At 36.4% G+C, this 27,079-nt stretch overlaps 1 protein-coding gene across 3 annotated transcripts; it reads left to right on the forward strand.

The window, feature by feature from the left end:
- Window positions 1–2,232: 2,232 nt before the first annotated feature.
- LOC5507424 (cytochrome P450 3A24) lies at window positions 2,233–26,895 on the forward strand. Of its 3 annotated transcripts, none has more exons than XM_048731654.1 (14): window positions 2,233–2,378; window positions 2,780–2,872; window positions 9,197–9,296; window positions 9,878–9,933; window positions 21,268–21,364; window positions 22,245–22,371; window positions 22,762–22,846; window positions 22,969–23,111; window positions 23,706–23,854; window positions 23,975–24,205; window positions 24,397–24,485; window positions 25,409–25,546; window positions 25,735–25,897; window positions 26,071–26,895. In XM_048731654.1, the coding sequence occupies exons 2-14, from the start codon at window positions 2,784–2,786 to the stop codon at window positions 26,143–26,145; spliced, it is 1,542 nt and encodes a 513-aa protein (XP_048587611.1). In that variant the 5' UTR covers window positions 2,233–2,378; window positions 2,780–2,783; the 3' UTR covers window positions 26,146–26,895. The 3 variants fall into 3 exon arrangements, with proteins under 3 accessions (XP_048587611.1, XP_048587610.1, XP_048587612.1); XM_048731653.1 differs by having other exon boundaries at window positions 22,245–22,367; window positions 22,758–22,846; XM_048731655.1 differs by having other exon boundaries at window positions 2,241–2,378; window positions 2,784–2,872; window positions 22,245–22,367; window positions 22,758–22,846.
- The last annotated feature ends 184 nt before the right edge of the window (window positions 26,896–27,079 follow it).

Genomic DNA, 27,079 nt, shown 5'->3' on the forward strand with positions numbered 1-27,079 from the left:
CCTCCCCCAATGGGAGATGAAGATGAGGAAGAAGAAAGTGACGATGACCTTAGGCCTATTCTGTGACATTTCACCATTCATCTCCAAACGTTCGTTTTGCCCTTGATGATGATTACATAATTCAATAATACATATTCTTGGACCATTGTGTCCACCTGTGAAACAGTCATTCGTTTGATAAATCGATTCTTGCAGAAAAGCCTGATATTCCTCTCCGAAAAGCCTCGACTAACTTCTGGAAATGTTTCTGTCAGTAATTGCTTATTTCCTTGTAAGACTTATTTTGTTAAACCAGGTTTTCTATCTCTTCTTGATTCTCGTTCAAGTATTCTGCCATTTTGATTTTTTTTTTTTCAAGAAAAAAGGCGGGAATCAGAACACCGCAAAGGGTGATGGTTATGCTAAGTAGCCCGCCTGTGATTGAAATAAATAAACCTTGTTCGTTGAATTGCCAGAAATTGACTTAATGACTAATTTACTGTTGATGAAAATAAACAGAAATATCGTATAATAAAATGGTACAGGAATATTCAAAATGGCTGCATCCAAATGTGAAATGGATGAGGCAGGGAACATAAATTTTAAAAAGAAAATTGACAGTATTGAAAAAAGCATAGGGATTTTTCTATTTCAAAGTCAAAATAACAAGTTCATATTTAGAAATACCCTTATTTTCGTCAACGAAAAAATAAATTAAATGCCAAAAGTAGAATTGCCGGAAATTCGCCCTGACTTATTTTCTGTAGATGAAAATAACCAGAAATATCAAATAATGGTAGGTATATTCAAATGTAAAATGGAAGTTCTTTTAAATTTCTAATTTTCAATTGAATAAAGGTAGGAAATATAAATTTTAAAATGAAAATTGACAATATCGAAAAAGCATAGGATTTTTTCTAATTTAATGTCAAAATGACAAGTTGAAATTTAGAAATAACCTTTTTTTCGTCAACAAAAAATGAAATAATTGCCAAAAGTAGAATTGCTGGAAATTCTCACTGATTTGCTAGTTTGTATTTTGCTTTTGCGAGTTTGTATTGTGCTTTTGCTAATTTGTATTTTGTTTTTGCTAGTTTGTTCTTTGCTTTTGCGAGTTCGTACTTTCAAAAGGCTTGAGAATTGTTTTAGGGAGTTTGTACTTTCAAAAGGCTTGAGAATTGTTTGGGGGAGTCTTTATTTTCACGACTTTTTTCAAAATCGCGCAAAACGCGAAGTTAAGGACTTGGTAAAAGTAAATTTGACACCACTGTTTTTGTGTTTTTTGCAAAATCTGTATCAATAAATCTTGAACTTTATTTTTGCAAAACATTTTTTTTCATAAATCGCATTCTAAGACGGCTAAAATGGGCCTTTGCTGTTTCCCGTGACCTGTTCACCGTGTATTCACGCCAAATCTTTGACTATTCTAGCCTATTATTTTGAGGCGAAAACTCGAGCTTGTCGGGCGTAACCTCGCGACGGGTTTTCAGATACCGCCTTCAAATTTTCGGGATCTGATAGATGATTATGCCATGTCATAAAGTATGTGAGGAATTTTCGATTTTCGACTGAAGATCGCTTTTATAGCACTTTTCGTGTCCAAAATTTCGCCAGATATGAGAGTTCCAACTTTGACTCGTGATATTTTGTTGACAGTGTCAAATAACAAAAAGTCCTCACACACATGTGCAATAACGCAAAGGTACATTACGCTCTAGAATAAACTCCGTACTTTTGAGTTTGAAGCCTCAAAACATAAACACGGAATTAGCTATGGCAAAAATAAAACTTGGAGGAGATAATTCTTTTTCTCCCCACTTCGCGCGGCCACCTTTTTCGCTCGAAACTCCACAGAAACGCTTGCTACGCAGGCTAGGTAGTAGGTGCGTAGCATAAAGCGGTTATAGTTTATTTTTGCTGTATATATGACTATTCTCGGTATGCATAAATTAGAATAATTAATAATTAAATTAGACTGAAAATAACAATAAATCACTCAGTCATCACCAAACGGCGTAAGTTTCTGTAATCTCCACCCACCCTTCTCCCCGCAGGAACAAGGCTCTCTCTCTCACGTCTTTCCTCTAAACGTGTTGTCTCTTCTCGACCTCAGAGCTCATGCTTTCCCATCGCTCTTTATAGGTCTGAAGTTATTGTTTTGTTATGCGTACCGAGATTATAATACTGTTTGCATGCATAGTAGCTATCGAAACATTACAATTGATTTAGTTATGCACCACACGCAATATGGCGTGACTTGCCGTGACTGCTCACGTAATCAGATCCCAAGATAATCAAGCACTGTGAACACTTTGGCACGAAACCAGCAGGATAAAGACAAGAGCATCACCGAGTTACAGCATACTTTAAAACGTCTTCCCGTCTCTGGCCGAAGCACGGTGAGTGTCCGACTAAGAGCTCTACTATATCACAAATTGAACTTGTATCACCGAGACTTCGATGATCCCTGGTATCAGGCGCAAAACTTTCAAAATTCGTTTTCGCAACATAGTATCAATTTACCAATAAACTTATGGAAAAGAATATGCACAAAGAATCCGTTAGTTAGTAACAAAATCCATGCAAGTACAAAAAAATTTATTCAAGTATTACAAAAAATCCATCCAAGTGTATAAAAACTTTTTGAAAGCAAAAACACGCAAGTATACATAATAATCCTGGCTAGTATAAAAAAAAACATGCAAGTATACAAAACCCATGCAAAAAACATGCATGAAAAAACATGCATGTATACGGTGACTAATTATGTTAATCTCGGTGCTGATTTTTTGCTCTCAAGCAAGATGGAGGCATCGGTGGAGTTCTACCAGATTTTCACACTCTGCAACTCTTTGGTCCTCGCTTGTGTGTTGCTGATTGCAACAATCGTATGGTGAGTTTTGTTGTTATGATCATAAGCTATGGTAAATGGTCAGAAGCTGTGCTAAATCCCGCATTTAAAAAAGACTCACTCGATCATGAGGTTCATAAACCAACATTATAGCGGAGCCAGCGCGGCCGCAGGCCGCGCGCGGAGCTCCATAGGTATAGAAATATGGTATAGCTATGCGACTTGGTTTTGTGGTCATCGCGCGGGTACCCTGTGGTGTCACAATCCATCCAGTCAATCGTGCAACTCCCAGGCCCCCTCGGTCTTACGTTTTTACGTATTTTTTTTTACCGCCTTCAAAGTTCGTATGTTCACAGCGAAAAAAGGCAGATTGAAAATAGCATTTAATGAGAAAATATGCGGATTCAAATGGGCTGAAATCTTTGAGGAACCGTTTTGTATGAAGTACGAGCCGACAGTAAAATCTACCCGAGTGTTCGTGAATCCCGTCCGTTGCAGCAGCAAAAAGAGGACGACTAAGAGGCTCGTCTATATCTGTGGAGATCTATAAGGAGATCCAGAGAAGAAAGGGCCTTGGATTGATGTATGTTTTCAGCTATAAAAATAATTCACTTGTGTCGACGAGTTTCTTGCTAGCAGAAAGTCGACAAGTTCACAGTTTACAACAAACAAGAAAGCGACAAAAAACACTGCCAAGGTGAGTTTTGAACGATTTGTATTGAGAACATCACAGTTATTTTTCTTTTATTGTTGTGCCTTTATAATGCTCGTTTCTTCGTGTTTTTTTTTTCCCAAAACCAATCGCTCAAGCTAAAACACCGTACCAGTTTGACGTCAAGATGTCATATCAAAGTCATGTATCCCTATTTTGATTGGCTAAAATACCATCTACTTGAATTCCGATTGGCTTATTATTTTAGGGTGCACTTGAGTGGTTTTCATTCCACTGGCAATCGCCATGAAAATGTTAAATTCGTAAATTCTTACACGTTCTATAAATTCAGGCATATATTCCTCACTGTAAGTAAGAATTTAACGACAGAAATACGTAGTAGTCTAGTTACTGTTTCAATGTCATTTAGCTTGTTCGATTTATACATTTGTTTATAGAGCATGCTTTGAGAATTCGTGGTCTAAATCAAACAATTTGAGCATAACACATCCTTTGATATTCTTCGTTCTCTCTATACTATATTGACTGCGTTGAGGTATTTAATAAAGGCTGACAAATATCATCCTGTCATTTATTTCTAAAGAAGACCTTTCTTGTCTTTATATTCTGTGTATTTAGTCTTCTCGAAGATACAGCAACTTTTTCAACATTATCATAACTCGAAATAACTTATTATATACTATATATACTAAATATTAACTTTACAGTTACAAGAGAGTTTTCTTATCGAAAATAAAAACACAAAATGCAACCCCTATTACCTATATTCTTTTTGCTTAGCATATTTTGTCTGCATCTTGCATACTATCTATTGTGTTTATTTATTTATTATTTTTGTGGAAAGTTAATAAGGTTATAAATGGCATGATGAAAATGTTGTTTTGAAAGAAAAAAATACTTATAATTGTTTTCACGTTTCTTTAGGTGAAACCAAGGAAGGACTACCCGAGGGCCATGTTTGATGCTGAAGGCTGGGAGGCATGAGAATAGGCAAATGTCTTAAAGATAATAAAGTAGGGGATTTCTTACTTTGATACAGCAGTAAATGTGAAATAGGCTTTTTGAGAGCAAATACTTGCCCTCAATGTTAAATCTGAAAACATTTTTTCTATCAACCTAAAGATAATGAGGAAAGGGGAAATGTTAGGAGAGTGCTCAATCAAGGTGTTTCATTACTGATGATTTTTTTATCAAAGCTATAGTCCAATTTCTTCCTTTTCTCTCTCTCTCTCTCTCTCTCTCTCTCTCTCTCTCTCTCTTTGACTATTTATATTATTTTCTGTTTCCTCTCTGCACCCTAAATAAATTAAAATAGGTAATAGGTTTGAAATTAGACATTTTCAATCAATTTGTTCTCCTCTATTGCATTTAAATTTGGAGTAGCATTAGCATATGTGGATCCATGGTTTCTATAAAAAAAAAAACAGCAGGCCGCGATCCTACAGGGTGGGTGCACCAATGTCTAATGCATGACTGGAGGTATATTTGTGGATTTTAATTTCCTTGGTGATGGAGTATCAGCAGTAATAAGTGATATATTAATCTTCCATATGTTGCATCAATCATTTGTTTCTTTGTAAGGGCAAAGCTGGTCAGAATGTAGCTTTGATACAAGTGTACATTAATGAAACTTCTATCAAGAGAAGGGTTTTTTATTAGAGTAAGGTCTTGGGGTGGGGGGACTCTCCAGAAAGATAGACGGGGGTGCTCGACTTATCTTTAAGGTATAAAATTCTTACCAACTGCTATCTCTTGGGGGTGTTTCAGGATTTTTCCGATTTTGCTATCTTTTAGGGGTTTTCACGCCTGGGGAGGAGGATTTTTCCGATTCTGATATCTTTTAGGTTGTCTCACACTAAGTGGTGGCCCAATCGCTTGAAATTTTTTTTTTTTACAATAAACCACAAGTCAACTGATCAGTTAATACTTTCGACTTTATTGTCGGTAACATAACAATATAGGATCCGTCAGTAAATTCAGTAAATTAAAACCAGCATTGTTTTTTTAATTCTATCTCTCAGGGTTAAAAATTCCTCTGACCATACCCAATGTGCTATCTCTTAGGGGTAAGAATTGTTGTTGACCATGCCCTTAGTGATATCCCTTAGGGTTAAAATTGATTATGCTGTCGAGCACCCCCGTCTCTCAAACTCCCGTTTCTCAAAGTCCCCCGCCCCACCCCCCCCCCCCCCTGGGAGCAAGGTACTTAAATTATACAAAGACAACATCAAACTTGTGCTTTTTCAATAATAAATCTATAAAGAAAACAGTTTTATATCAAACATATAGGTAAAGAGAAAAGGGAAAATGTTAGGAATATGCTCATTTAAGCTATTATTGCATTATTGTTATATATTTATATTTTATATTTGTTATATATATATATATAAAGTAGAGTCACATTTTTTCAAATAGAGTCATTAATTTCTCCCTTTTTCTTCTCCCCATTGACTTTTTGTTATATTTATTTCTCTGTAACCCTAACATAGGTCATTGAACATGGTTTGGTTTGAAATTAGAAATTGGAATTATGCACTTTCAGTAATAATTTAGGATTTGCCTCTATTGCATTCATTTTTGAGTAGCCAGTATGGGTGGATCCAGGGTTTCTAAAACCAACAGGCCAATGGATGGGTGCACCAATATGTAATGCATGGCAGTAGGTTTATTTGTGGAGTTTAGTTTCAACACATTCTTCTGAATAATCAGTTGTGGTACATGAAAACTACAGTAGTGGGTCTATGGGGGAAGGGGAGTAGGGTGTTTGAACCTCCCCTTGAGTTTTCTTTTTTTATTGTTTTCAGTGTATCTTTTCACCCCAAAACTTTTGGGCCAAATCCCCCCCTTGGCAAAAAGCTAGATCCGCCCCTGAACTACAGTATGGCATCTAAATCTTTGGAATGCTGTTACATCCTTTATATATTCTTCACAAGGTCAAAGCTTGTTAGAATGGTGTTTTGATAAGAATATATACACAGTGGAACTTCTATAAAGGGAAATAAGAATTGACCATTAGACTCTCGAAAAAAACATTCTCGTTAATGTGACACCTTGAACTTTGACAGCCTTTTTCACACCAAGTTTTAGTATTTTGTTAACTTTCATACTGCATATTTAATATTATTGAATGAGTGCTTGCTTGATCCGTTTGGAGGGGCCAATACAATTCATAATTACATGGCAGTAAAATTTGACATATTTTTAATCTCATTAAATAAAACATTCTAAAACATCCCCTATCAGTCAACACAAAAAGGTATTAAATGCTGGCTCCGCTTTTAGGCAGTGGCTAAATCTATATATTAAACCTTTCTCTCATTTGATATTTATCTCTAAGGCATTGAAAAAAGTTGCAGCTGTTCGCTTGCGCGAGCACTGTGATAACAATAATCTCCTTGAACGTTTCCAGTCAGCATACCGAGAGGTCCACAGTACAGAAAAGGCACTTACGCGTATACATAATGACATCCTTTGTGAAATAGACAGCGGTAAATGTGTCATTCTAGTTCTATTAGACCTCTCTGCCGCATTTAATACGGTTTATCATGAAATCCTCCTCAAACGACTGGAACACCGATATGGTATAACAAGTAAGGCTCTGGCATGGTTTAATTCTTATTTGACAAACCGCACCCAATTTGTAAAAATAGGTGACGGATTTTCTTTAAGTCAGAAGATGCTTTCGACCCAAAACACGAAAGTAAATTGAAGCAAGCAAAGCGCTGTATAGGATCTTGCCTTCGTGAAATAACTAGCTGGATAACGACTAATAAACTGCAGCTAAATAGTGACAAAACTTCTGCGCATTCGTTGCCGCAGGGTACCGTAGTTCTTACACGAACCATTACTTAATGCTCGTCACCGTCTGCGTCCTCCTTTGCACTCGATCGCTGTAAATAATGAGATCATTTTCTCTTCAAATAATGCAAAAAACTTAGGTGTATGGCTCGATAACACTGTGACCATGGACAAACAAGTAACCTCAATATGCCATTTCCCCTTTTTTCCATCGGCGAAATATTGCGAAAATTAGAAAGTTTATTTCCTTTTATCACTGCGAGATTCTTATACACGCTTTCTTTCTTCTAAACTAGACAAATGTAACTCTCTTCTCACTGGCCTTGATCGAAAACAAATCTCTAAGCTACAATATGTTCAGAACTCTCCGGCGCGACTTCTCACGTCACTTCTGTTCTGCGTATCTTTAACTGCCTACCCATCAGAGAAAGAATAGATTTTAAACACCTTCTTTTAACTTTTATATCCCTAAATGAAACCGCTCCAGACTATATGAAAGACCTTTTAACTCCTTATAAACCAAAGCGCACAGTCTTCGTTCTTCAAATAAGTCTCTTTTAGTACAGCCCTCTTTTAAACTTTTAAGCTTTTAAACTTTTTTTTAACTTAAAAGACCTACAGCTCTAGAGCCTTTTCCGTGAGTGCACCAGCAATATGGAGCTCCCTCCCACTAGAACTCCGGAATTGTAAAGAATTGAGTATGTTTTAATCCAAGATCAAGACCTTCCTTTTTAAACGCGTCTTCGACATTTGATTCTTAATGATTATTATTATTATTATTATTATTATTGTTGTTGTTGTTGTTGTTGTTGTTATTATTATTATTATTATTATTATTATTATGTGAACTTTGACACCGGCCATCTAGGAAAGCACTTACGAGCTGCTAGAAACAATATCGCGAGCAATTAATTGGGAATTTTACCGTAATAGTCAAGAATGCAAGTACTTTAATTAATAGGAATAATACTAGTATCCTTGTACGACCCAGCCAAGTTTTATATTATATCTGTTATTACCTACACTTCGAAATTTCAACATTAACCATTGTATTTCAAACCAAACATTTAAGTATTTACGGGCCTAACTTTACGTCAATATTTTGTATTTACAACTCAATTATTATGTACGTACCGCATGTGTAATATTACAATACTTTAAGCGTATTGTATCCTCGGGAACCCAGGGCGTGGAGGTCAGCTGAAGCTCTGTACAGTCTAATACTTCCACCAACCGTTGATTACCGTTAACCCCCCCCCCCCCCTTCCATGACCCTCCCCGTGTACCCATGTTTGTAATAGGGAATTTAATCACCTACGACGGCGACTGCAGGGAATACGTATTCTCCAAAACAGCTTTCATGCTTCGCGCTCAATATCCTAACTAGTTTTTGTAAAATTCACTCGTTTCTGTAGTCCCCAAAACTATTAAAACCCTAGAATCTCATTTCGTACAAGGACAAGGTTAGTCTAGTTTTCGACGCACACGTTCCCGCCCTCACTAGACCGTGAACCACTTGGAGTTCTCATTCACGTTGTAGTTTGAAGGAGAACGGCTGAAATGTATCAGACAGAATCCATTTCGAGTGCATTTCAACGTCTGGCTCTTTGAATTTTCAATTGTTTCTATCGTCGCAGTTCGCGTTGCCGTCGTCGTTGCTTACAGTAAATTCCCTAATGAAACTTTATACGAGGTATTACATTATAAAATAGTAAGCGCGTTCTGATTGGTTAGCTTCCTGCAGACAATTTTTGTTAACTAATAACTATTTTGCTATTTCGGACTGATTGTTAAACGGTTTTTCACTTAAGTTTGAGTAGGTACTAAAATAAACAATGGCAGCTAAAAAGTGGCCTAATCGACATCCATAATACAACATATTTTTCCATTTCTAGGAAAATAGGCTTCGCTCCGTTTTCTTTTCTGAAGAACCTTGGCATCCCTGGTCCCAAACCATGGCCATTCATCGGGAATTTGCCGATCCTCTTCAAAAAGGTAACTATTAAAAAAAAATAGTCCAAGAGAGCATAAGATAAGAGAGGAACTCATTAGTATTACCCGCGCGCCTTGTCGTACCGTGATATCTTGTCGTTACTGTACCGTGACATCGTGTCGTTACTGTATTATGACATCGTGTCGTTACTGTACCGTGACATCGTGTCGTTACTGTACCGTGACATCGTGTCGTTACTGTACCGTGACATCGTGTCGTTACTGTATTGTGACATCGTGTCGTTACTGTATTGTTACATCGTGTCGTTACTGTATTGTGACATCGTGTCGTTACTGTATTGTGACATCGTGTCGTTACTGTATTGTGACATCGTGTCGTTACTGTATTGTGACATCGTGTCGTTACTGTACCGTGACATCGTGTCGTTACTGTACCGTGACATCGTGTAGTTATATTACCATGACATCGTGTCGTTACTGTATTGTGACATCGTGTCGTTACTGTACCGTGACATCGTGTCGTTACTGTACCATGACTCCAGTAACGTAGCACTGCTCCCGTTCGTGCCGGACCATTACTAGCCTTGAGTAATACTTGGTATTATTATATTATTTTTAAACAGAAACATGATACTTACGCTCAGGAGTATCTCGTCAAGACGTATGGGCGTCTTTGTGGGTAGGTATACAAGGGAAACCCGTGATTTTATTACTTGGTATATATCAGGTACTAGATGGAAACCCGTGATTTTATTACTTGGTATATATCAGGTACTAGATGGGAACCCGTGCTTTTATTACTTGGTATATATAGGTACTACATGGAAACCCATGCTTTTATTACTTGGTATATATAAGGTACTAGATGGAAACCCGTGTTTTAATTACTTGATATATAAGGTACTAGATGGGAACCCGTGCTTTTATTACTCGATATATATAGGTATTACATAGAAACCCGTAATTTTATTACTTGGTATATATAGGTACTACATGGAAACCCGTGTTTTTATTACTTGGTATATATAAGGTACTAGATGGAAACCCGTGTTTTTATTACTTGATATATATAACGTACTACATGGGAACCCGTGATTTTATTACTTGATATATATAAGGTACTAGATGGGAACCCGTGTTTTTATAACTTGATATATATAAGGTACTAGATGGGAACCCGTGCTTTTATTACTTGGTATATATAAGGTACTACATGGGAATCCGTGCTTTTATTACTTGGTATATATAGGTACTACATGGGAACCCGTGTTTTTATTACTTGGTATATATAGGTACTACATGGGAACCCGTGATTTTATTACTTGGTATATATAGGTACTACATGGAAACCCGTGCTTTTATTACTTGGTATATATAGGTACTACATGGGAACCCGTGCTTTTATTACTTGGTATATATAGGTACTACATGGGAACCCGTGCTTTTATTACTTGGTATATATAGGTACTACATGGGAACCCGTGCTTTTATTACTTGGTATATATAGGTACTACATGGGAACCCGTGCTTTTATTACTTGGTATATATAGGTACTACATAGAAACCCGTGCTTTTATTACTTGGTATATATAGGTACTACATGGAAACCCGTGTTTTTATTACTTGGTATATATAGGTACTATACATGAGAACCCGTGCTTTTATTACTTGGTATATATAGGTACTACATAGAAACCCGTGCTTTTATTACTTGGTATATATAGGTACTACATGGGAATCCGTGCTTTTATTACTTGGTATATATAGGTACTACATGGAAACCCGTGCTTTTATTACTTGGTATATATAGGTACTACATGGGAACCCGTGTTTTTATTACTTGGTATATATAGGCACTACATGGGAACCCGTGTTTTTATTACTTGGTATATATAGGTACTACATGGGAAACCCGTGTTTTTATTACTTGGTATATATAGGTACTACATGGGAATCCGTGCTTTTATTACTTGGTATATGTAGGTACTACATGGAAACCCGTGATTTTATTACTTGGTATATGTAGGTACTACATGGAAACCCGTGCTTTTATTACTTGGTATATATAGGTACTACATGGAAACCCGTGCTTTTATTACTTGGTATATATAGGTACTACATGGAAACCCGTGATTTTATTACTTGGTATATATAGGTACTACATGGAAACCCGTGCTTTTATTACTTGGTATCTATAGGTACTACATGGGAACCCGTGCTTTTATTACTTGGTATATAGGTACTACATGGGAACCCGTGCTTTTATTACTTGGTATATATAGGTACTACATGGGAACCCGTGCTTTTATTACGTGGTATATATAGGTACTACATGGAAACCCGTGATTTTATTACTTGGTATATATAGGTACTACATGGAAACCCGTGTTTTTATTACTTGGTATGTATAGGTACTACATGTTAACCCGTGCTTTTATTACTTGGTATATATAGGTACTACATGGAAACCCGTGCTTTTATTACTTGGTATATATAGGTACTACATGGGAACCCGTGTTTTTATTACTTGGTATATATAGGCACTACATGGGAACCCGTGTTTTTATTACTTGGTATATATAGGTACTACATGGAAACCCGTGATTTTATTACTTGGTATATGTAGGTACTACATGGAAACCCGTGATTTTATTACTTGGTATATGTAGGTACTACATGGAAACCCGTGATTTTATTACTTGGTATATGTAGGTACTACATGGAAACCCGTGATTTTATTACTTGGTATATGTAGGTACTACATGGAAACCCGTGTTTTTATTACTTGGTATATATAGGTACTATACATGAGAACCCGTGCTTTTATTACTTGGTATATATAGGTACTACATAGAAACCCGTGATTTTATTACTTGGTATATGTAGGTACTACATGGAAACCCGTGATTTTATTACTTGGTATATATAGGTACTACATGTTAACCCGTGCTTTTATTACTTGGTATATATAAGTACTACATGGAAACCCGTGCTTTTATTACTTGGTATATATAGGTACTACATGGAAACCCGTGCTTTTATTACTTGATATATATAGGGTACTACATGGGAACCCGTGCTTTTATTACTTGGTATATATAGGTACTAGATGGGAACCCGTGATTTTATTACTTGGTATATATAGGTACTACATGGAAACCCGTGTTTTTATTACTTGGTATATATAGGTACTATACATGAGAACCCGTGCTTTTATTACTTGGTATATATAGGTACTACATAGAAACCCGTGATTTTATTACTTGGTATATGTAGGTACTACATGGAAACCCGTGATTTTATTACTTGGTATATATAGGTACTACATGGGAACCCGTGCTTTTATTACTTGATATATATAAGTACTACATGGAAACCCGTGCTTTTATTACTTGATATATATAAGGTACTAGATGGAAACCCGTGTTTTAATTACTTGATATATAAGGTACTAGATGGGAACCCGTGCTTTTATTACTCGATATATATAGGTATTACATAGAAACCCGTAATTTTATTACTTGGTATATATAGGTACTAGATGGAAACCCGTGTTTTTATTACTTGATATATATAACGTACTACATGGGAACCCGTGATTTTATTACTTGATATATATAAGGTACTAGATGGGAACCCGTGTTTTTATAACTTGATATATATAAGGTACTAGATGGGAACCCGTGCTTTTATTACTTGGTATATATAAGGTACTACATGGGAATCCGTGCTTTTATTACTTGGTATATATAGGTACTACATGGGAACCCGTGTTTTTATTACTTGGTATATATAGGTACTACATGGAAACCCGTGATTTTATTACTTGGTATATATAGGTACTACATAGAAACCCGTGATTTTATTACTTGGTATATATAGGTACTACATGGGAACCCGTGCTTTTATTACTTGGTATATATAGGTACTACATGGGAACCCGTGCTTTTATTACTTGGTATATATAGGTACTACATGGGAACCCGTGCTTTTATTACGTGGTATATATAGGTACTACATGGAAACCCGTGATTTTATTACTTGGTATATATAGGTACTACATGGAAACCCGTGTTTTTATTACTTGGTATGTATAGGTACTACATGTTAACCCGTGCTTTTATTACTTGGTATATATAGGTACTACATGGAAACCCGTGCTTTTATTACTTGGTATATATAGGTACTACATGGGAACCCGTGTTTTTATTACTTGGTATATATAGGCACTACATGGGAACCCGTGTTTTTATTACTTGGTATATATAGGTACTACATGGAAACCCGTGATTTTATTACTTGGTATATGTAGGTACTACATGGAAACCCGTGATTTTATTACTTGGTATATGTAGGTACTACATGGAAACCCGTGATTTTATTACTTGGTATATGTAGGTACTACATGGAAACCCGTGATTTTATTACTTGGTATATGTAGGTACTACATGGAAACCCGTGTTTTTATTACTTGGTATATATAGGTACTATACATGAGAACCCGTGCTTTTATTACTTGGTATATATAGGTACTACATAGAAACCCGTGATTTTATTACTTGGTATATGTAGGTACTACATGGAAACCCGTGATTTTATTACTTGGTATATATAGGTACTACATGTTAACCCGTGCTTTTATTACTTGGTATATATAAGTACTACATGGAAACCCGTGCTTTTATTACTTGGTATATATAGGTACTACATGGAAACCCGTGCTTTTATTACTTGATATATATAGGGTACTACATGGGAACCCGTGCTTTTATTACTTGGTATATATAGGTACTAGATGGGAACCCGTGATTTTATTACTTGGTATATATAGGTACTACATGGAAACCCGTGTTTTTATTACTTGGTATATATAGGTACTATACATGAGAACCCGTGCTTTTATTACTTGGTATATATAGGTACTACATAGAAACCCGTGATTTTATTACTTGGTATATGTAGGTACTACATGGAAACCCGTGATTTTATTACTTGGTATATATAGGTACTACATGGGAACCCGTGCTTTTATTACTTGATATATATAAGTACTACATGGAAACCCGTGCTTTTATTACTTGATATATATAAGGTACTAGATGGAAACCCGTGTTTTAATTACTTGATATATAAGGTACTAGATGGGAACCCGTGCTTTTATTACTCGATATATATAGGTATTACATAGAAACCCGTAATTTTATTACTTGGTATATATAGGTACTAGATGGAAACCCGTGTTTTTATTACTTGATATATATAACGTACTACATGGGAACCCGTGATTTTATTACTTGATATATATAAGGTACTAGATGGGAACCCGTGTTTTTATAACTTGATATATATAAGGTACTAGATGGGAACCCGTGCTTTTATTACTTGGTATATATAAGGTACTACATGGGAATCCGTGCTTTTATTACTTGGTATATATAGGTACTACATGGGAACCCGTGTTTTTATTACTTGGTATATATAGGTACTACATGGAAACCCGTGATTTTATTACTTGGTATATATAGGTACTACATAGAAACCCGTGATTTTATTACTTGGTATATATAGGTACTACATGGGAACCCGTGCTTTTATTACTTGGTATATATAGGTACTACATGGGAACCCGTGCTTTTATTACTTGGTATATATAGGTACTACATGGGAACCCGTGCTTTTATTACTTGGTATATATAGGTACTACATGGGAACCCGTGCTTTTATTACTTGGTATATATAGGTACTACATAGAAACCCGTGCTTTTATTACTTGGTATATATAGGTACTACATGGAAACCCGTGTTTTTATTACTTGGTATATATAGGTACTATACATGAGAACCCGTGCTTTTATTACTTGGTATATATAGGTACTACATAGAAACCCGTGCTTTTATTACTTGGTATATATAGGTACTACATGGGAATCCGTGCTTTTATTACTTGGTATATATAGGTACTACATGGAAACCCGTGCTTTTATTACTTGGTATATATAGGTACTACATGGGAACCCGTGTTTTTATTACTTGGTATATATAGGCACTACATGGGAACCCGTGTTTTTATTACTTGGTATATTTAGGTACTACATGGAAACCCGTGCTTTTATTACTTGGTATATGTAGGTACTACATGGAAACCCGTGCTTTTATTACTTGGTATATTTAGGTACTACATGGAAACCCGTGTTTTTATTACTTGGTATATATAGGTACTACATGGGAACCCGTGTTTTTATTACTTGGTATATATAGGTACTACATGGAAACCCGTGCTTTTATTACTTGGTATATATAGGTACTACATGGAAACCCGTGTTTTTATTACTTGGTATATATAGGTACTACATGGAAACCCGTGATTTTATTACTTGGTATATGTAGGTACTACATGGAAACCCGTGATTTTATTACTTGGTATATGTAGGTACTACATGGAAACCCGTGATTTTATTACTTGGTATATGTAGGTACTACATGGAAACCCGTGATTTTATTACTTGGTATATGTAGGTACTACATGGAAACCCGTGTTTTTATTACTTGGTATATATAGGTACTATACATGAGAACCCGTGCTTTTATTACTTGGTATATATAGGTACTACATAGAAACCCGTGATTTTATTACTTGGTATATGTAGGTACTACATGGAAACCCGTGATTTTATTACTTGGTATATATAGGTACTACATGTTAACCCGTGCTTTTATTACTTGGTATATATAGGTACTACATGGAAACCCGTGCTTTTATTACTTGGTATATATATAGGTACTACATGGGAACCCGTGCTTTTATTACTTGATATATATAGGTACTACATGGAAACCCGTGTTTTTATTACTTGGTATATATAGGTACTACATGGAAACCCGTGCTTTTATTACTTGATATATATAGGGTACTAGATGGAAACCCGTGCTTTTATTACTTGGTATATATAGGTACTACATAGAAACCCGTGATTTTATTACTTGGTATATATAGGTATTACATGGAAACCCGTGTTTTTATTACTTGGTATATATAGGTACTATACATGAGAACCCGTGCTTTTATTACTTGGTATATATAGGTACTACATAGAAACCCGTGATTTTATTACTTGGTATATGTAGGTACTACATGGAAACCCGTGATTTTATTACTTGGTATATATAGGTACTACATGGGAACCCGTGCTTTTATTACTTGATATATATAAGTACTACATGGAAACCCGTGCTTTTATTACTTGGTATATATAGGTACTACATGTTAACCCGTGCTTTTATTACTTGGTATATATAGGGTACTAGATGGAAACCCGTGCTTTTATTACTTGGTATATATAAGTACTACATGTTAACCCGTGATTTTATTACTTGGTATATATAGGTACTACATAGAAACCCGTGCTTTTATTACTTGGTATATATAGGTACTACATGTTAACCCGTGCTTTTATTACTTGGTATATATAAGTACTACATGGAAACCCGTGCTTTTATTACTTGGTATATATAGGTACTACATGGAAACCCGTGCTTTTATTACTTGATATATATAGGGTACTAGATGGAAACCCGTGCTTTTATTACTTGGTATATATAGGTACTACATAGAAACCCGTGATTTTATTACTTGGTATATATAGGTACTACATGGAAACCCGTGTTTTTATTACTTGGTATATATAGGTACTATACATGAGAACCCGTGCTTTTATTACTTGGTATATATAGGTACTACATAGAAACCCGTGATTTTATTACTTGGTATATGTAGGTACTACATGGAAACCCGTGATTTTATTACTTGGTATATATAGGTACTACATGGAAACCCTTGTTTTTATTACTTGGTATATGTAGGTACTACATGGAAACCCGTGCTTTTATTACTTGGTATATATAGGTACTACATGTTAACCCGTGATTTTATTACTTGGTATATATAGGTACTACATGGAAACCCGTGTTTTTATTACTTGGTATATGTAGGTACTACATGGAAACCCGTGCTTTTATTACTTGGTATATATAGGTACTACATGTTAACCCGTGTTTTTATTACTTGGTATATGTAGGTACTACATGGAAACCCGTGATTTTATTACTTGGTATATATAGGTACTACATGGAAACCCGTGTTTTTATTACTTGGTATATGTAGGTACTACATGGAAACCCGTGATTTTATTACTTGGTATATATAGGTACTACATGGGAACCCGTGCTTTTATTACTTGGTATATATAGGTACTACATGTTAACCCGTGATTTTATTACTTGGTATATATAGGTACTACATGTTAACCCGTGCTTTTATTACTTGGTATATATAAGTACTACATGGAAACCCGTGCTTTTATTACTTGATATATATAAGGTACTAGATGGGAACCCGTGATTTTATTACTTGGTATATATAAGGTACTAGATGGAAACCCGTGTTTTTATTACTTGATATATAAGGTACTAGATGGGAACCCGTGCTTTTATTACTTGATATATAAGGTACTAGATGGGAACCCGTGATTTTATTACTTGGTATATATAGGTACTACATGTTAACCCGTGCTTTTATTACTTGGTATATATAAGGTACTAGATGGGAACCCGTGATTTTATTACTTGGTATATATAAGGTACTAGATGGAAACCCGTGTTTTTATTACTTGATATATAAGGTACTAGATGGGAACCCGTGCTTTTATTACTTGGTATATATAGGTACTACATAGAAACCCGTGATTTTATTACTTGGTATATATAGGTACTACATGGAAACCCGTGTTTTTATTACTTGGTATATATAGGTACTATACATGAGAACCCGTGCTTTTATTACTTGGTATATATAGGTACTACATAGAAACCCGTGATTTTATTACTTGGTATATGTAGGTACTACATGGAAACCCGTGATTTTATTACTTGGTATATATAGGTACTACATGTTAACCCGTGCTTTTATTACTTGGTATATATAAGTACTACATGGAAACCCGTGCTTTTATTACTTGATATATATAAGGTACTAGATGGGAACCCGTGATTTTATTACTTGGTATATATAAGGTACTAGATGGAAACCCGTGTTTTTATTACTTGATATATAAGGTACTAGATGGGAACCCGTGCTTTTATTACTTGATATATAAGGTACTAGATGGGAACCCGTGATTTTATTACTTGGTATATATAGGTACTATACATGAGAACCCGTGCTTTTATTACTTGGTATATATAGGTACTACATGGAAACCCGTGCTTTTATTACTTGATATATATAAGGTACTAGATGGGAACCCGTGATTTTATTACTTGGTATATATAAGGTACTAGATGGAAACCCGTGTTTTTATTACTTGATATATAAGGTACTAGATGGAAACCCGTGTTTTTATTACTTGATATATAAGGTACTAGATGGGAACCCGTGATTTTATTACTTGGTATATATAGGTACTACATGTTAACCCGTGCTTTTATTACTTGGTATATATAGGTACTACATGGAAACCCGTGCTTTTATTACTTGATATATATAAGGTACTAGATGGGAACCCGTGATTTTATTACTTGGTATATATAAGGTACTAGATGGAAACCCGTGTTTTTATTACTTGATATATAAGGTACTAGATGGGAACCCGTGCTTTTATTACTCGATATATATAGGTATTACATAGAAACCCGTGATTTTATTACTTGGTATATATAGGTACTACATGGAAACCCGTGTTTTTATTACTTGATATATATAAGGTACTACATGGAAACCCGTGTTTTTATTACTTGGTATATATAAGGTACTAGATGGATACCCGTGTTTTTATTACTTGATATATATAAGGTACTAGATGGGAACCCGTGTTTTTATTACTTGATATATATGAGGTTCTAGATGGGAACCCGTTCTTTTATTACTTGGTATATATAGGTACTACATAGAAACCCGTGATTTTATTACTTGGTATATATAGGTACTACATGGAAACCCGTGTTTTTATTACTTGGTATATATAGGTACTATACATGAGAACCCGTGCTTTTATTACTTGTTATATATAGGTACTACATAGAAACCCGTGATTTTATTACTTGGTATATATAGGTACTACATGGAAACCCGTGATTTTATTACTTGGTATATATAGGTACTACATGTTAACCCGTGCTTTTATTACTTGGTATATATAAGTACTACATGGAAACCCGTGCTTTTATTACGTGGTATATATAGGTACTACATGGAAACCCGTGCTTTTATTACGTGGTATATATAGGTACTACATGGGAACCCGTGCTTTTATTACTTGGTATATATAGGTACTACATGGAAACCCGTGCTTTTATTACTTGGTATATATAGGTACTAGATGGAAACCCCGTGTTTTTATTACTTGGTATATATAGGTACTACATGGGAACCCGTGCTTTTATTACTTGGTATATATAGGAACTACATGGAAACCCGTGCTTTTATTACTTGGTATATATAGGTACTACATGGATAACCCGTGCTTTTATTACTTGGTATATATAGATACAACGTGGGAACCCGTGCTTTTATTACTTGATATAAATAAGTACTACATGGAAACCCGTGTTTTTATTACTTGGTATATATAGGGTACTACATGGGAACCCGTGCTTTTATTACTTGGTATATATAGGTACTACATGGAAACCCGTGCTTTTATTACTTGGTATATATAGGTACTACATGGGAACCCGTGCTTTTATTACTTGATATAAATTAGTACTACATGGAAACCCGTGTTTTTATTACTTGGTATATATAGGGTACTACATGGGAACCCGTGCTTTTATTACTTGGTATATATAGGTACTACATGGAAACCCGTGCTTTTATTACGTGGTATATATAGGTACTACATGGAAACCCGTGATTTTATTACTTAATATATATAGGGTACTACATGGAAACCCGTGTTTTTATTACTTGGTATATATAAGGTACTAGATGGGAACCCGCGCTTTTATTACTTGGTATATATAGGTACTATATGGGAACCCGTGCTTTTATTACTTGATATATATGAGGTTCTAGATGGGAACCCGTTCTTTTATTACTTGGTATATATAGGTACTACATAGAAACCCGTGATTTTATTACTTGGTATATATAGGTACTACATGGAAACCCGTGTTTTTATTACTTGGTATATATAGGTACTATACATGAGAACCCGTGCTTTTATTACTTGTTATATATAGGTACTACATAGAAACCCGTGATTTTATTACTTGGTATATATAGGTACTACATGGAAACCCGTGATTTTATTACTTGGTATATATAGGTACTACATGTTAACCCGTGCTTTTATTACTTGGTATATATAAGTACTACATGGAAACCCGTGCTTTTATTACGTGGTATATATAGGTACTACATGGAAACCCGTGCTTTTATTACGTGGTATATATAGGTACTACATAGGAACCCGTGCTTTTATTACTTGGTATATATAGGTACTACATGGAAACCCGTGCTTTTATTACTTGGTATATATAGGTACTAGATGGAAACCCCGTGTTTTTATTACTTGGTATATATAGGTACTACATGGGAACCCGTGCTTTTATTACTTGGTATATATAGGAACTACATGGAAACCCGTGCTTTTATTACTTGGTATATATAGGTACTACATGGATAACCCGTGCTTTTATTACTTGGTATATATAGATACAACGTGGGAACCCGTGCTTTTATTACTTGATATAAATAAGTACTACATGGAAACCCGTGTTTTTATTACTTGGTATATATAGGTACTACATGGAAACCCGTGCTTTTATTACGTGGTATATATAGGCACTACATGGAAACCCGTGCTTTTATTACGTGGTATGTATAGGTACTACATGGGAACCCCTGCTTTTATTACTTGATATAAACAAGTACTACATGGGAACCCGTGCTTTTATTACTTGATATAAATAAGTACTACATGGAAACCCACGCTTTTATTACTTGGTATATATATAGGTACTACCGGGGAACGCGCGCTTCCATCCTTGTAGCTGACCCAGAGATGGCACAACAGATATTGGTCAAAGAGTTCGACAAGTTTGTCAACAGAGGGGTAAGTGAAGAGCTTTGTTTATAACAGCCTGTCTGTAGGCGATACCCCACGACTCGCGTAACACCCTCATTTGGTTTTGTGGGGAAAGATAGAGAGATAGAGAACAGAAAATATAGTTGTAGCGGCCAGGGTCCCCGTTAACGTTTTGAACCCTGTTACGCCGCTTGAGCCAATGTTGAGGCCAGGCTTTGAAATTGGGAATCCAGTAGGTACCGTATCAAGTGTTCGTATTTATTTACTAGATTCACGTAAAAACTGCAATTGATGCATAACAACACGTAAAACTAAGACAAATCATAACAGTAGCAATTAACTTGCATAACATACAATTATCAGTTAATGGTAAGACCAGGATGTAGGCAATTAACAAAGCATGTATCGTTCACATAACAGTTCAAATAGATACCGAAAATAATGGAATAATTCTAAAATCGGACGATTTTAGCCTCCTGTAAGCGTCTTGCGTTTTGGCTAAGAGGCCTTGCAACGCGGTAGGTTGACACGTCAATCAAAAGTACTGGTTAATAGTTAAGTTATTTTACAATATTATTTCCCTATTTCCACCTAAACTAGGTTGAGCTGGCCTTTTTTTTTTCACAGCCGAATCTATTTTATAAACGTTGATGCTTGATAGAAATGCTTTTATTTTTGGATATTAGACGTGAAATACTGCCAAATAAGTAGTTTCGCTGCCAATTCTTTCAATTCTAATACACAAAAATTTATGACGTGCTTATTGGAAGCATAATACCTGGAACACCATGTATGGAACTCAACTTAATTTTAGATTTATGAATTTGTATTACATCTCTGTTTATCAGCGTTTAACTTTTCTTTCGCTCAGTCCTTAAAGACCTTGTCTTGTTGCTCTGTTTTCAAGGTAGTACCGCTATCTTCCCATATCCCACCCACCGACAAGAACCTGATTTCTTTGCAAGATGACGATTGGCGAAGATTGCGTCACTTTGTCACTCCTACCTTCAGCGCTGTCAAGCTTAAACAGGTTGGTGAGTTCGTGGGAATTTTAATAATTAATGGAAATCGGTAGAGATAATGACCATTTTGGTATCGCCATTATTGTTAATATCTCAAACCTCAAATCGATTCTTTGAAAAAGCTTTCCGTTTTGGATATAACATAGTCAGCAGCGAAGTAAATTTTTGTTGCTTGAAGGGAGCACGACAACAAAGCCGTGGGCAAGAGAAAGAAGGGAAGAAGGGCAAAAGAAAATAGGGAAGAAGGAAGTAAGGGTGGGAGGACGGAAAGGAAGGAAGCACGTTACCGCGTAATGTTACACAGCTTTAAAAAACTTTGAGTATGCCTAAGTTTCGGCTGGATTCTGTCACTAGCCTTCTTTTACAGTTGTTTTTCTAATTTTTCCTTGTTTTTATAGGTAGTGCCATTGATAAGTGAATCCTGCAGAATCCTGGTGCAACAACTAGGTCAAGCTTGCAAGGATGGCAAAAGTGTGGATGTGTGTAGGTAAAAAATGTCGCCGATGAACCCCAATCCCATTCTCAAATATTTCCTGATAATTCGACGGATTGAAGATTGTTATAGGATATAAGGTATTATAATTTTACTGCTTGTTTTCTTTTGTTTAGAACTTACGTGAAGTTTACGATGGAGACCATTGTTTCTACGGCGTTTGGTATCGACTGCCAAACACAGACAAACCCTAATGATCAATTTTTATCCAATGCCCAACGATATTTTGGCAAACCAAGTCCTTTTACAATATTGGCAGGTATGAATTGCAAATAGCGTGTGTATCTGGTTGCTTCCTTTCAATTTTTGTTGTCGTCATTAACCCATTGACTTCTTAACCGGCCTGTGGCGGCCGTGAGAAATGTCCAAAACACAAACCTTCAGAAATGCAAAAAAAAAGAAACAGGATACCTTTCAAGGGATGAATGGTCTTATAAATATGCATCCAACCAATGTCATGGGAACTAATATAAAGCCAAATAATAGTTCAGGGTTTTTACACAAATTTTAACAAAATGCTTAGGAGTAGTTACCTTTATGTTCTTCTCCAGGTTTATTTCCATGGCCTTCAAAAAATATCTATTTTTGATTCATTCTGAAATATTTTGCATAGCGAACTCATAGAGCATAACTCTAGTTATTTTCAGGGGTGTAGCCAGGGGGGTGGCCCGGTAGCCCGGGTCCAATCAAGCTTTTTCGTCTTAGTCGTTACGTGTCAGTTGGAAACGAATTTTCTAGAGAAATCACTTTGCCCCCTCCCCCCAAGGATAAATCCTGACTTTAGCTTTGGTTTTGTTCTTAATTTGCGCCGTCCAATTATCAATTCTTACAATAACTCATCGTTTTTTTGTAGTCCTTTTCCCGTATCTCCAGCCCATCATAAGCGTGATGGTGAGACGGCTTGGGCTAGGCAAGCAGACAGAGATTGGTAAATCCGTTATGTTCATAGTAGATGCTGCTCGTCAGATCATCAAGCATCGCCGAGAAACAGGATCCAAAGGGGTAAAGTATTTACACTTCCCTCAAGGGGAACCTTCGGGACCCAGAAAGTGTCCTGTCCCTATTAAGTGGGTTATCTTTACAGACAAATGATGGACCCAAACCCTTTGACTTTGTATTCAGAGGAAAGACTTGCTTGAGATCCTGCTGTCGGCCGAGACGACAGACGATGATGGCAAGCGCAAAAACAAGCTCTCAGATGACGAAATCGTGGCGCAGTGTTTTACCTTCATCTTAGCTGGCTTCCAAAACACCAGCAACACGATGGCGCTCACGTCATACTTACTGGCCCTCAACCCGGACAAGCAAGACAGACTCATCGAGGAGATAGACGACGTGGCAGCTACAGTTGGCGTAAGGAAATTACGACCTCCTTTGTAACGTTAAGTTGCCTAACAGTTAAAAGATAGTGTCGTTAAGTGTGCGTCAAATTGTATTGGTGTTTCCAGGGCTCATAAGAGTATACCTAAATAAGAGATATCACCCAAGCATCATCGAAATATTTGGTTGAATATTTTTTCTTTGATAACTTAATTATTTCCCAGGACAATTTTGACTACGACACTGTTCTTGGTATGGAGTACTTGGACATGATGGTCCAGGAAGCTTTGCGACTTTACCCGCCAGGATTTAGGTAAGAACCCAGAACAGACGGACGGACAAAGGGACAGTCCATATCATCATGTTGGTGAAAGTCAGTTTGAATAGGTCCAAGAAAGCCTAGTTTTTTCACTGCCAAATGAATCCCGCCACTATCAAGGGCTAGGGCTAGAGCTAAGGTTAGATTTAAGGCTAAGGCCAGGGCTAAGTTTAGAAGTTTGGGGCTAGGGTTGGGGCTGGGGCTAGTGCTGGTGTTAGAGCTAGGGTTAAGGCTTGAGGTAGGATTCAAGGATAGTAATTCCCCGCAGATAGGCGTATATCCGAATGCGCAGAAAATATTTTGAACAAACCCCATCCCATCTGCATTATAGACGAAGGACAAGGTTTTTACACAAATTTCAACAAAAAGCTCAGGAGTAGATACCTTTCTGTTCTTCTTTCTTATTTCCATGGCCTTAAAATACAATATCTAATGTTTGATCCATTCTAATGTATTTTGCATAGCGAAATCATAGAGCATAACAAGGCGAGTCTGTTTTCAGGGGGTGTAGCCAGAAGGGGGGCCCGAGAGCACGTGTCCAATCAAGCTTTTTCGTCTTAGTCGTTACGTCTCAGTTGGAAACGAATGTTCTTGAGAAATCACTTTGCCCCCTCCCCCTAAAGATAAGTCCTGACTACACCCTTGGTTTTTGTTCTTATTTTGCGCAGTCCAATTCTTACAATAACTCGTCGTTCTTTTCTGCAGTCCTTTTCCCGTATCTCTAGGTATGGGGCTGGGACTAGTGCTGGGGTTAGAGCTAGGGATAGGGCTTGGTTGGCTTGAGGTAGGATTCAAGGATAGTAATTCCCCGCAGATAGGCGTATATCTGAATGCGCGGAAAATATTTTGAGCAAACCCCGTGCCATCTGCATATTATATGTATATGACGTAGGACAACATATGTTTTTTATGTGTAGGCTTGGTCGTACGTGCAACCAGTCATGTAATATCAACGGCCAGTTCTTTCCCAAAGGCTGCCTCGTGATGATCCCAGTGTATGCCATTCACAGGGACCCCGAGATCTGGCCAGAACCGGAGAAATTTCAGCCTGAAAGGTGAGCAATCACTGTAAAACGTTAAGCCCATTGTTCGATACTGTGACCATCAAAAAACAAAGTTCCATACCTGATTTACCACATTCAATTGACAATACAGTAAAAGCTTAGTCAAAACTGCGGTTGAAAACGGGATGCTTCCTCAATCGTTTCCTTTTGTGATGGATGACAAAATTGTTATGTTTCAGGTTTACCGCCGAAGCCAAGCAAGCTCGTCACCCGTACGCTTATCTGCCCTTCGGCGAAGGTCCTCGTAATTGTATTGGAATGAGGTTTGCCTTACTTAAAGTAAAGATGGCGCTGGTCTACATTCTCAGGCACTACCGTCTGGAGAGATGTCCTGAAACAGAAGTAAGCCGCAACCAGAAATGTCAAAAGGGGAATAGCTTACTCAGCCATTGAAATGACTGGGGTCGGACTCCGACAGAGCAGGTGTTCAAAGCCCAGAGAGGAGCAGTACTCAGCCTTGGAAATGACGGGATTTTGCTTGTTCGTAACGTGATTTTTCTTGTTTCTCATTCCAGGTTCCTCTCCAGCTTCAAGGCTTTATCTCGATGAGCCCTAAGCACGGGATGCACCTCAGAATCACAAAGCGTTAGCTACCAGGGTTACAAAACCAGCCCTATTCACGGCATTTACCTCAATCAATCAATCAATCAATCAATCAATACTTTATTCGCATTTCTATAATTCTTAATTTATACATTATTTGTTTTCAAGACTATATCTCATTTCAATTTTCTATGTTTAAATTTTGAGTCAGTCCAGGAAGAAATATAGTAGTATAATTGTAAGAAAATGCCTAGGGCCTAAATGAACCAAAATGGTTTCCGAGTTGGGTCCCTAGCCAAAACTTGTCGTGAATTTAAAAATATAGCCTTAGAACACACATACAAAAAATAAACAAGCGAAAAAGCACACAAAACACATAGCAAGAAGCACACATGGGGAGGGTTAGAATTTTATGTCAAGTGTTCCATTTTGTTTTAATCATAAATAACTTTCGGCCTTTTTGCAAAACATATTTTTATTAAGTTGTTTTAGATCAGGGGGCAGTTTTTCCCAGAGATTAGTCGCTATAACAGAAAGTGTTTGTTTACCAGTATTTGTCCTAAAACGAGCTTTGTATAGATTGTCATTGGCTGCATAACGGGTATTATAAGAGTGAATGTCCTTAGCGTATTTGAAAGAGTTGTCAAAGATAGGGGGAAGATGTTGCTTGTGCCAGCCATGTATAAATTTTAAAGTTTGGAGTTCAAAAATGTGATTTACTGTTAGGATATCTAAAAGGTTCAAGAGTGGTAAAGCACTTTCTGTATTTTCACCAAATAAAGTTGAGAAGAAAATTACCCTGGCGATATGATTTTGTTTAGTTTGAAGTATTTTTGCTATTATAGCATATGAAAGGTAGGCAAATATGAGGTTTTAGTAGATCTGTCTAAGTTGGGATGGGGATAGATAGTGACGAAGTTTATAAAATATACCTGTATTTCTTGATATTTTGGAGGAGATAAATAAAATATGGTACTTCCA

This window comes from Nematostella vectensis, chromosome 8, assembly GCF_932526225.1.
Source record: "Nematostella vectensis chromosome 8, jaNemVect1.1, whole genome shotgun sequence".
Lineage (NCBI taxonomy): Eukaryota > Metazoa > Cnidaria > Anthozoa > Actiniaria > Edwardsiidae > Nematostella > Nematostella vectensis.

Coding starts and splice junctions, on each gene's coding strand:
- LOC5507424 (XM_048731654.1), top strand. CDS start 2,784: ATGGAGGCATCGGTGGAGTTCTACCAGATTTTCACACTCTGCAACTCT. Junction 22,847..22,968: donor AAAAGTGTGGATGTGTGTAG/GTAAAAAATGTC, acceptor TCTTTTGTTTAG/AACTTACGTGAAGTTTACGA. Junction 24,206..24,396: donor ACGTGGCAGCTACAGTTGGC/GTAAGGAAATTA, acceptor ATTATTTCCCAG/GACAATTTTGACTACGACAC.